This window comes from Mytilus californianus, unplaced genomic scaffold (genome assembly GCF_021869535.1).
Source record: "Mytilus californianus isolate M0D057914Y unplaced genomic scaffold, xbMytCali1.0.p SCAF_2, whole genome shotgun sequence".
Taxonomy (NCBI): domain Eukaryota; kingdom Metazoa; phylum Mollusca; class Bivalvia; order Mytilida; family Mytilidae; genus Mytilus; species Mytilus californianus.
The window spans coordinates 51,620,730-51,633,466 of record NW_026262668.1 but is presented as its reverse complement, the minus strand read 5'-3'; the positions used below and the strand labels follow the sequence as shown (position 1 = coordinate 51,633,466).

Sequence of the window (12,737 nt, the reverse complement as noted above, 5' to 3'; positions counted from 1 at the left end):
AGCTGCCTATTTGCGTGATCACGCAATAAAAATAATTAAAAACCCAATGCAATTGCCCATTGCAGGGTTCAATAACCCAATTAATTCAAAGGAAAACCCAATTATATGCCAAAAACATGGGTTCTTAACGCTTTTATTCGCTATCGTTTGCGTTATTTACCCTTACTTGATTACAGTCGTCGCATAAATCTATTTTTATAATATTTATAATTGGAAATGTCCTTTCGTTCTAAAAATAGAGCCCTGCATCAAGTAGTTGTAATGGGTCCCTGTTGGAATTTTCCGTTGCTCAAAAGGTACACATGTTTATGAAAACATTTCGATCTTCTCAGCGTTTATTCAATTAGCGTGTGACATGCTGTCATATTTTTTTCGAATTGCTCGGGTTTTATCATAACATACAATGAATTAAAACGAAAGTAAATATCCGTTAAAAATATTGAATAGAAGCATGTTTTCGGCTTCTTTTTGATAGCTGAGGGAAAGTTATGATGATAACAAGACTCAGCTAGTGATTTTAGGAAGCGGCCATTGAACGCACGGGCGTGTTTGCGTACCATAACGAGAACATTGTTAGAGCGATAAACACGGGGTTCCGTCAAAAACGAAATCAGTTGGAAAAAGTGAAAGGCTAAATCAATTATGACATGATATGTAGTTTGAAAGCATCGGAAACCAAAAGTTCTGATAAGGGACAATTTAACCCAGATTTATGTAAATTGAATTAAACGAAAACAGTTTATATATTATTTTTTCATTTTAGTTGATGAGTGAATACACATATCCGTTTTTTACGTCAATGCAGCTTGACACTTTCTTTGTTTTGGTCTAATTGTTCTAGATGCTTCAGATAGTTGTCTTATTTGCAAGTGCAGTATAACATTGTCATTTATTTACTTGATGTTGCAGAATTATTTGTTAATTTAAGTTGAATGTGGTCTCCGTCATTATAAACCACGTCATTATAAACCACCCTATAAACCTCAAGGTTTTTGGGTATATCTTAAATCTGGAAACTACTTTTTATTTTTATTAAAAAGTAGATCTGGCAAATAGGTGAAAGGACTGGCAAAACTTTCTTACAGCACCTAAATTTCACATATATTACACAAAAATCTAAACACTTAGCCACACCTACCCCAACTATAATTAAACTGTAGGGTGATCATATGGGATCTAGAAAGGCAATTAGTTCCTGTCCAACTAGTGACACCAGCTGCAGTTTACATAAGTTTTGAGAAAATACAAAACTGACAGAACGTTTAAAACGGGACACAAATTAAATGTACAATTGCTCGTCAGTGAATAAACCAAATAAAACAGCTAGCACATATTCTACAAAGAAAGAAACACATTTAAGATGGAAACACATCTGGGGTTGATATAATGTGATTATAACATGCCTAAATATTCAATATTGTGTTGATGAAAAAACCCAATACATTAAGGAGCTTGGTAGTGAAAAACCCAATTTGATATTTGCTTGAGGGGTGAATTGGAATTGATAATGCAATTAAAAAACTTTATCACCCAATTACATGAAAAAATGGTGGGTAAAAACCCCAATTTGTGAATTCTTATCTGGAGCTCTGCCATATTGCCATAGAAATATTTTCTACAGGAAGTACAAGTGGAATTTTTTTTTTGAAGTAAAATCAGTATCACGGTTCTAATTTTTGAAAACAATCATACAATACCAGTGGACTTTTGTCAAGGAGTCAAGTTGCATGTATTAGAGTAACATAAATCATTGTGTTTCCATGGAAATATGAGGACTTTTTACCAGTACATGAAGTTTCATATATGCATGTATCACAATTTTAATTTAAGGAGATGCGGTATGAATGCCAATGAGACAACTATCCACCAAAGTTCAAATGAAGTGGATGTAAACAATTATAGGTAACCGTATGGCATTCAACAATGAGAAAAACCCATACCATATAGTCGGCTATAAAAGGCCATTAGATATGAAACAATTCAATTGAGAAAACTAACGGCCTAATTTAAAACGAAACAGTTTATGAAAAACAAATGACAGACATGAACCAAGACAACTACTGAACAACAGGCTCCTGACATGGGACAGGCACATAAAGGATGTACACTTTTTGTGTGTCCTGGTTATTTTTGAGAGAAAAAGAATAAGCCCTAGTGGGAAAAGAAGAGAACATATATGATTCAACGATATGATACATGTATAAACAACACAGCTTTGACTATACTTTTATGTCCTTTCAGATTATAGCTCTTCATCTTTTTAATAAGCTTTGGATTTTCAAATATTTTGGCCTCGAGCATCACTGAAGAAACATTTATTGTCGAATGGCGCATCTGGTGCAGAAAAATTGGTACCATTCATGTTATTGGAACCAGAATAGTACTATTTAATCTGTTATATCTGGAAAAGCTCAGAGTTTTAAAGTGTGGAAAGCCGAACATATAGAGGGGAAAGATCTAAAGCATTAAAACAAAAGGCCTACTGTAAATTCAGAAATTATTGCATGCACTTTTTATTGCGATTTTTGAATAATGGACAATAAAGCAAGATTAATTATTGCGATTTCAGGAAAATCTGAATTAAGAGAAATGTATCAGATATCAGAATGCGAGTTCTTATTATTGCGATACTCACCAAGTCGCAGTATTCGCATTAATAAAAATCTCACAATTATTTCTGAATTTACAGTAAATAGAAACAACAAAGTTAAAGATGCCCTTATGTGACTATTAAGGTCACTGAACCCAAAGGGACAGTGTGGGCTATTGCCATCACTTGGCGTCTGTCGTTTGTTGTTTGTCATTGTCCATTAACTGTTTACAAATTCTTCTTTGAAACTACTTGACCAATTGAAACCAAACTTGGCAACAATCATCCGCTGGGGTATTTAGTATCAACAAAATGTCAGATGATTCTGCCTGCCAAACACCAACAGCTATAAATACATTGTAGTACATTGGGGTAAAATGGGAGCTTTCGCTAATACATGTATGTATAAAAACGCTATTCTTTTAAAAATGAAAGTAAAAATTATGGGTAGTGGGGTATAATAAAATTGTTTTTGATCCCCTTCTCTACACTTTTTCTTAAATTGCCATGAGAGTTATTACCCTGCAGTGATGAAATTGACACATTTGTAGGGTTTTTAGCTCAAGCCGTCACTTGGCGTCCGTCGTCGTCCGTCGTCTGTTGTCGTCGTCGTCGATGCAAACTATTTAAAAAAACTTCTCCTCTGAAACTACTGGGCCAAATACCTTCAAACTTTAACTAAATGTTCCTTAGGGTATCTAGTTTACAAATTGTATCCGAAGTTTTGATCCATTGACAAACATGGCCGCCATGGCTAAAAATAGAACATAGGGGTCAAATGCAGTTTTTGGCATATATCTCAAAAACTAAAGCTTTTAGAGCAAATCTGACATGGGGTAAAATTGTTCAATTGGTCAAGATCTATCAGCTCTGAAATTTTCAGACGAATTGAACAACCCATTGTTGGGTTGCTGCCACCGAATTGGTAGTTTTAACAAAATTTTGCAGTTTTTATACGACCGCAAAAAAATTTTGTGGTCGTATATTGGTATGACGTTGGCGTCGTCGTCGTCGTCGTCGTCCGGCGTCGTCGTCCGAATACACAATGGTTTTCGCACTCTAACTTTAGTTTAAGTGAATGGATCTCTATGAAATTTTACCATAAGGTTCAATACCACAATAGGAAGTTGGGGATTGATTTTGGGGGTTATGGTACCAACAGTTAAATAATTAGGGGCCAAAAAGGGGCCGAAAATAAGCATTTTTGTAACTTCCAGACATAACTTGTGTGTTATTGTATGGATCTCTTTGACATTGTACTACAAGATTCCATATCACAAAGGGTCGATGATGGGATTGATTTTGGGGTTAATTTCCTCGAAATTTTAGGAATAAGGGGCCAAAAGGGGGCAAAAAACAAGCATTTTTCTAGTTTCATGACAATAACTTGTGTGTAAGTGTATGGATCTTTCTGAAATTTTACTACAAGGTTCCATTTCGCAAAGGGAAAGCTGGAATTGAGTTTTGTGGTAATTGCCCATAACGTTTAGTAATAAGGGGCCTAAAAAGGGGTGAAAAATAAGCATTTTTTAGTTTCTAGACAATAACTTGTGTTCAAGTGTATGGATCTCTCTAAAATTGTATTACAAGGTACCATACCACAAAGGCAAGGCTGTTATTGAGCTTGGTTTGGGGGGGAAGGGGGGGGTGATGAATCATGGGGGGGGGGGGTCAAAAAAGGGGTAATTATTTTTTTTCGTTTAAGGAATAAGGGGAAAAAAGGTTAAAAAACTAGGGTTTCCATTTTAATAGACAAATAATTGAGTAAAGAACATTATTTAAAAGCAGTGTAAGGTTGGTAATTCAAACTCATTTAAATATCTCACCTGCACTATGTTTGAATTATGTAAATTGGAAATTTGCCAATTATTTTAGTATAATAAACTTCATTGGAAATTTGCCAATATAAAATTTTGCTGATGAAGGTTTTTTGTTTACCTTTAGTCTGACTATGATGTCATTTTCTATTTTAATAGCCTTATGATGTAGTTAAATTTTTTTTAATACTTTTATGATGTATTTTAATGCGCTTTTATGGTTGCAAATTTATTGTTTTAATATAATAAACTCCATTGGAAATTTACCAATAGTTTGTTTATTTTTAGCTATGACCATGATGTCATTTTCTATTTAATTTTAAGGTTACAAATTAATTTCAGTTTTAAATATTATTGTAAAATGTTTGCCCAAAACATTTATTAATAAGTGGCCAAAAAAGGGGGCAAAAATAAGCATTTTTTTAGCTTCCAGACATTAACTTGTGTTCAAGTGTATGGATTTCTCTGAAATTGTACTTAAAGGTACCATACCACAAAGGGAAGTGGGTCAAAAAAATTTTGGGGGGGGGATTTTTTTTCCTTTTTTTTTTCTTTAAAATTTTCCATTTTAAGTTGGTTAATTCTGATCACAAAGAGAAAGTTGGAATTGAGTTTGGGGGATAATTGCTCAAATGTTTAGGAATAAGGGGCTAAAAAAGGGGTTAAAAATAAGCACTTTTTTTAAGTTTCCAACAATTAATTGTGTTTAAGTAATTGGATCTTTGTGAAATTGTACTGCAAGGTACCATACCACAAATTGAAGGCTGGGATTGAGTTTGGGGGGGCGTGATGTGTGAAAATTGATATGGTTTGAATAGGTAAATTAAAAATTTTTAAGTTCTTGGACTACTTTCATTCTGTGTGAGAAACCTATGCTGTGTCAAATATTTAATTACAATCCAAATTCAGTGCTGTATCAAGATTGAATGTTGTGTCCATACTTGCCCCAACTGTTCAGGGTTCGACCTCTGCGGTCGTATCAAGCTGCGCCCCAGCGGAGCATTTTATTTGTTATTATTTTGAATATTATTATAGATATATATAAACTGTAAGCAGCAATAATGTTCAGCAAAGTAAGATCTACAAAAAAGTTAATATGACCACAATTGTCAATTGACCCCTTAAGGAGTTATTGCCCTTTAAAGACAATTTTACACAATTTGTTCATCAAGTTTGCTAACATTTAAAAATCTTCTCCTCTGAAACTACTGGGCCAATTACCTTCAAACTTTAACTGAATGTTCCTTAGGGTATCTTGTTTATAAATTGTATCCGAAGTTTGTATCCATCGACAAACATGGCCACCATGGCTAAAAATAGAACATAAGGGTCAAATGCAGTTTTTGGCTTATATCTCAAAAACTAAATCTTTAAGAGCAAATGTGACATGGGATAAAATTGTTTAATTGGTCAAGATCTATCAGCCCTGAAATTATCAGACGAATCGAACAACCCATTGTTGGGTTGCTGCCACTGAATTAGTAGTTATAACAAAATTTTGCAGTTTTTTTGTTATTATTTTGAATATTATTATAGATATATATAAACTGTAAGCAGCAATAATGTTCAGCAAAGTAAGATCTACAAAAAAGTTAATATGACCAAAATTGTCAATTGACCCCTTAAGGAGTTATTGCCCTTTAAAGACAATTATAAACAATTTGTTCATCAAGTTTGCTAACATTTAAAAATCTTCTCCTCTGAAATACAGGTGAGCGATTCAGGCTCTTGAGAGCCTCTTGTTTGTTATTGTCTTTACAACTAATAGTGAGTGAGGGCTATTCCATTAAAATGTATGTGGGAGGGTACGAAGGGAAGTTTAATTATTGAATGTGGGTCATGGGTCTTTTTTCAGTATGCGTCTATTACCATTATGCAAAATTATCTAAAAAATGGTTCTTGGTTGTGAGTCATTTTGAAAGTCCCTTCCTACCCTCTCACATACATTTTAATGGAAAAGCCCTGAGAAACTTGAAACAGCTAAAATGATCAACAAAATGTGATCTACTAAAAAGTTAAATGGATGAAATTTTCTGTAGATATAGAGGAGTTTTTGCTCTTTAATAATGATTTTCGCCCAAATTTAGTGTTTATTTCTTATATCTTGAAAACTTTGATAGACTTTGAGCAGCAGATATGATCAGTAAAACAAGATATTGACCCACACTTTCCATTCAACAGAAATCTTGTTGCATTGTATGTGGAATAAATTCCAGGAGCCTCTTGTTGTATAGGTTAATAAAGTGTCAAACTTGCCCATTTAGTCCAAAATCAAAGCTGTATAGGAACAACACTTAAAAGCGACAATTAAAAGAAGAAATGTACAGATCGATAAAAAAACCTATTCAAACAAGAAATTCTAAAACTTAAGCTATGGGTTTATTTTCGGATCTGCTTCTATAGTGTTAGCACAGCTTAGATTTAATAACCAAGAAAAGTTGATGTATTTGCATATTTTTAATATTTATGTTTTAGGGATTTCCCGATTTCAAACCCCCACAACATGTGATTGACAAGATGGTTCATGCTGTTGATGGTTCAGATAATGCTTTACTGAGTCAGTACACTCGTAGTTATGTAAGTACTTTGATTAGAATAGTGTTCTGTTTATTAGGACTTAAAACACATTATAATACTGTTCTGTTTATTAGGACTAAAAACACATTATAATACTGTTCTGTTTATTAGGACTAAAAACACATTATTATACTGTTCTGTTTATTAGGATTTAAAAAATACTGTTCTGTTTATTAGGACTTAAAACACATATGTTTCCTGGCCAACCTTTATATTGAATTTTGACTGAAATGTTTTTATAAGTATTCTGCCATTTTGAACTGTGTACCAACATATCATATTTTGTAGCTGCTAACTTATTTTATGAAAATTTGTGACAATTGACACAATTGAAATAACCCATGTTAATCATTGTCACTAAGTTCATTTACAAATGTGGAACTTCAGGTAAAATGATAGGTATAATATTGAACATAAATTCTGACTTAACTTCGCTAATATTCTTTTGCAAGAAAATTTAACACACATATTTTTATTCAGTTTTCCTACTAAAGGTCAGTGGTATTCTCTGAGCACTCCAGCTTCCTCCACAAATAAGACTGACTGCCACGAAATAGCACAATAGTGCTGAAAGGGGTGTTAAAAACCAATCAATCAACATATTTTTATTGTTGCTTTTTTACACTGTCTATTTCATAAATACAAATTTTCAGAGGGACTATGTATTTGCAAAAGTGAAAATTTCATCAGCGAGGTTGAAAGTTGTTCTGTAAATTCCTTTACTGAAAAAATCTTTTAATGGACCAAATATTTTAAATAGCTTTTTACAAAGAGGTTCTTTTAGGTTTCATGGTTCTCCTTGATATTTGGTTCAATATTTACAGAAAAGTTGCAAGTATTTAAGGGATCTTTTGAATAAACCTCTTTTTGGATTACACATGTGACACAGTGACAGTTGTCAAGAGGAATATCAGACTGACAAACCAAAAAAACAAAAAACAAAGGCAAATTTAATGAATGAGAGTTTCCCACATGAAATCATTCAAACAGTAGACTATTTAAAAATGGAATTCACGGGAGTCCATACCGGTTATTGCAAAGTATTGCAGAAATCTGATTTTAGGTACAGTATCTCATCAGCTTCATACTCGAAGTTAATAGTTAGAAATAAGTAACTTTTCAGATATATTTTTTATCTGATAATGTGTTTTTACATTTCAGAGTGATAAGAGATGTAGGGTATTTGAAAAAAATTTCCTTTTTTCTTTTACAGGGACATCCAAGATTGGTGAATGTTCTTGCCAAATTGTATAGCCCTTTAATAGGCCGAACTTTGGACCCAATGAATAATGTTACCATTTCTATTGGGGCCTATGGTGTTTTGTTTTGTGCTATTCAAGGGTTGATTAATCCTGGTGATGAGGTAAGGATCAGTTGAGGTTGGGAAGGGAGGGGGAGTGCAAATAATCAGTGGAAAGGTTCTATTTTGCAAGGAGCAGACGATCAGAAAGAGACATTCTATAGAAGAAAGAGAATCTGGAAGTCAGGCTCTTTTTTTGGGCAGACACTCAGGAAAGGCATTTTAAAACTATTTACCTTTAAAGGTAAAAGGTTAAAGTTTTGGTTTAAGGTTCAAGGTAGGTTAAATTTTGGTTTAGGATTTGAGGTCACATCGACTTGAAACTTTGTTCACATGTTCATTACCATGAGAAATATATTTGCCAAATTAGGGTTTTGACTAAGTTTTCAAGGTTCACTAAGAATGGAAGTAAGATGGTGCTATCAGCACATGGTGTTCTATGGACACATATTCTTTTTAATTATATATGTACCATAGCTAATAAAAAACTGATAGTTCACTTAACAAATAAGCGACTTTGATTTGTGTACAACCACATACTCTGAAAGTAGTTAAGAAGTAAAATAAATCATGCTTATTTTATATTGCTTGTTTGTTTGTATGCTTTCAGGTAGTTATTGTAGAGCCATACTTTGATTGTTATGAACCTATGGTAAAAGTGGCTGGTGCCATTCCAAAATATGTCCCACTCCGTCCAGTAAGTATCTATAAATAGTGAGTCAGCATGTACGTAAGGGTTGTTAAAAAGATTATTGCATAGAGCATGAGGGCAAGTTGAGAAAAATTTTACATTTGAAAGATGTTGATAATTTCTAAAAATCCATCTTAAAGATATAAAAGACATGGTAATTATAATTTTATGCTTGGTGAGTGAAGTGAAAAATCTTCCAGTCTCACACATATATTATTTGGATTGTTATAAGTAGAAAAAAAGATATGAGTAAAAAAGAAGCAATGGGTCCCCTAATTTAGCTACATAAAGCACTTTAATTGTTTTTGATTAGTTGATTTATTTCTTTACTTTAATCATTTGAATAATTGATGAATATTCTGATTATTGACTTTTTCATAATATAAAGTTTTACATTGAAGCATTACTGTAACGATTTCATATTTCACACACAATAAAGTCAGAAGTATGAAGACTATGGTGAACAAAACATTTTAATTATTGAATTGCTCACTCCATATGGTTGGTTTTTGAATGAAAATATGCTAGAGGTAAAGTTTCCACTGAGTATTTACAGAGAATCTCAACTACGTTCTTACAGTATTTGTTTGAATATATCAACATATATATTTTTGTATAATCTGTTAACACAATTAAATTTTATTATTTAAGATAAAGAAAGAAGGTGTGCTGTCAAGTGATGATTGGAAGTTAGATCCTGTAGAATTGGAAAGCAAGTTTAGTGCCAAAACTAAAGCTATAATGATCAATAATCCTAATAATCCAGTAGGAAAGGTAAATTATTGTACCGAGTCTGGGATGTATAGGAATCATCATGTCCATTAATTTGCAAGACATACGTGGTTTGGATAATAAAGTATTACTTCATTTAAAGTTTAAAAATTTATACACAGTATCAAATATTATAAAATTGAAGCTATAATGAACAGCACTGCCAATATTCCAGTAGGAAGGTTCTGTTATGATTTAAAGTCTGGGTATTGGGGTATACAGATCCTAAAATGCGAGATTAATTATTGTGATTTCAGGAAAATTTGCATACAGATTTATGTATCAGATATCAAAATGCGAGTTTTTATACGACTGCAAAAAAATTTTTGTGGTCGTATATTGGTATGACGTCGTCGTCGTCGTCGTCGTCCGAAGACACATTAGTTTTCGCACTCTAACTTTAGTTTAAGTGAATGGATCTCTATGAAATTTTACCATAAGGTTCAATACCACAACAGGAAGGTGGGGATTGATTTTGGGGGTTATGGTACCAACAGTTAAGGAACTAGGGGCCAAAAAGGGGCCAAAAATAAGCATTTTCTAGTTTCCAGACAATAACTGTGGAACGGTGTATGGATCTCTCTGAAATTATACTACAAGTTTCCATACCACAAAGGGATGGTTAGGATTTGCTTTGGGGGGTTATTGCTCAAACCGTTTAAGAATTAGGGGCAAAAAAGGGGGAAAAACAAGGTTGTCCTCATTAATGGACAAATACTTTAGTACAAAACATAATTTAAAGCAGTGTAAGGGAGATAAATCAAATACATCATTGAAATTATCTCCCTTACACTGCTTTTAAATTATGTATAAAGTAATGGTTAATGAACAATTAAGATAATTTAAAACAGTGTAAGGGAGGTAATCCAAATACAACGTTTTGGTTACTTCCCTTGCACTGCTTTTAAATTATGTTTAAAGAAATGCATATTTATAAAGGAAGACCAGTATGGCGCATTAGATTTGTAAAATCTTTGACCACATTTATTTATTTGTTTTGCCGAATCTAACTGTGTATTTAGATTTTTATACGACCGCAAAAAAATTTTGTGGTCGTATATTGGTATGACGTTGGCGTCGTCGTCGTCCGGCGTCGTCGTCCGAATACATATTGGTTTTCGCACTCTAACTTTAGTTTAAGTGAATGGATCTTTTTGAAATTTGACCATAAGGTTAAATACTACAAAAGGAAGGTTGGGATTGATTTTGGGGGTTATGGTACCAACAGTTAAGGAATTAGGGGCCAAAAAGGGGCCAAAAATGAGTATTTTCTAGTTTCCAGACAATAACTGTGGAACGGTGTATGGATCTCTCTGAAATTATACTACAAGTTTCCATACCACAAAGGGATGGTTAGGATTTGCTTTGGGGGGTTATGGCTCAAACCGTTTAGGAATTAGGGGCAAAAAAGGGGGAAAAACAAGGTTGTCCTGGTTAATGGACAAATACTTTAGTACAAAACATAATTTAAAGCAGTGTAAGGGAGATAAATCAAATACATCATTGAAATTATCTCCCTTACACTGCTTTTAAATTATGTATAAAGTAATGGTTAATGAACAATAAAGATAATCTAAAACAGTGTAAGGGAGGTAATCCAAATACAACGTTTTGGTTACTTCCCTTACACTGCTTTTAAATTATGTTTAAAGAAATGCATATTTATAAAGGAAGACCAGTAAAAATATCTGCAAATGTTTTCATCTTTTTTTATTTACAAAAAAATCCATATGAAAGATTTGACACTATATTTTTATTAATTCTATTATAAAATAGATTAAGTTAGCACTATGGTAAATTTAAATGGGTAATTATGGTTGCCAACTCCATTGGAAATTTGAATTGAGATTATGACCATATCTTGAGGGAAAGAATTTTTTTGGGGGAAAAAGGGGGGGGGGGGATAAAAAGAAATTGTGGGGGGCCAATTTTTTCTCATTTCAGATTTCAGAAATTAAAAAGAATTATTCTTCAAATATTATTTTTTTTTCAAATTTCAAATATTGAAAAATTTCAAGAAGTAATCTTTAATTGCACAGTATGGCGCATTAGATTTGTAAAATCTTTGATCACATTTATTTATTTGTTATGCCGAATCTAACAGTGTATTTAGATTTTTAATTTTGGGTCCAGTTTTCAAATTGGTCTATATTAATGTCCAAAGGGTCCAAAATTAAACTTTGTTTGATTTTAGCAAAAATTGAATATATGAGGTTCTTTGATATGCTGAATCTAAACATGTATTTAGATTTTTGATTTTTGGCCCAGTTTTCAAGTTGGTCCAAATTGGGGTCCAAATTAAACTTTGTTTGATTTCAACAAAAATTGAATATATGGGGTTCTTTGATATCCTGAATCTAACCATGTATTTAGATTTTTTATTTGTGGACCCCGTTATCTAATTGGTTCATATTGAGGTCAAAAGGGTCCAAAATTAAACTTTGTTTGATTTCATCTAAAATTGAATTATTGGGGTTCTTTGATATTCCAAATCTAACCGTGTATTTAGGTTTTTAATTTTGGGTCCTGTTTTTTAAATTGGTCTACATTGAGGTCCAAAGGGTCCAAAATTAAACTTAGTTTGATTTTAACAAAAATTGAATTCTTGGGGTTCTTTGATTTGCTGAATCTAAACATGTGTTTAGATTTTTGATTATGGGCCCAGTTTTCAAGTTGGTCCAAGATAGGGTCCAGTATTTAAACTTTGTTTGATTTCAACAAAAATTGAATATATGGGGTTCTTTGATATGCTGAATCTAAACATGTATTTAGATTTTTGATTATGGGCCCAGTTTTCAAGTTGGTCCAAATTGGGGTCCAAAATTAAACTTTGTTTGATTTCAACAAAAATTGAATATATGAGGTTCTTTGATATGCTGAATCTAACCATGTATTTAGATTTTTTATTTGTAGGCCCCGCTATCAAATTGGTTCATATTGAGGTCAAAAGGGTCCAAAATTAAACTTTGTTTGATTTCATCGAAAATTGAA

The 12,737-nt window shown here is 32.7% G+C and overlaps 1 protein-coding gene and 1 long non-coding RNA gene across 3 annotated transcripts in view; both read left to right on the top strand.

Annotated features, from left to right (window-relative positions):
* Positions 1–12,737, top strand: part of LOC127729991 (uncharacterized) — a 99,505-nt gene that overhangs the window by 31,237 nt on the left and 55,531 nt on the right. The window lies entirely within an intron of this gene.
* Positions 1–12,737, top strand: part of LOC127729979 (kynurenine aminotransferase-like) — a 43,364-nt gene that overhangs the window by 19,757 nt on the left and 10,870 nt on the right. For both annotated transcript variants that reach the window (XM_052237979.1, XM_052237980.1), the window contains 4 exons: positions 6,883–6,984; positions 8,198–8,347; positions 8,895–8,981; positions 9,627–9,749. In XM_052237979.1, the coding sequence (XP_052093939.1) occupies positions 6,883–6,984; positions 8,198–8,347; positions 8,895–8,981; positions 9,627–9,749 (462 nt within the window). The remainder of the gene's footprint in view (positions 1–6,882; positions 6,985–8,197; positions 8,348–8,894; positions 8,982–9,626; positions 9,750–12,737) is intronic.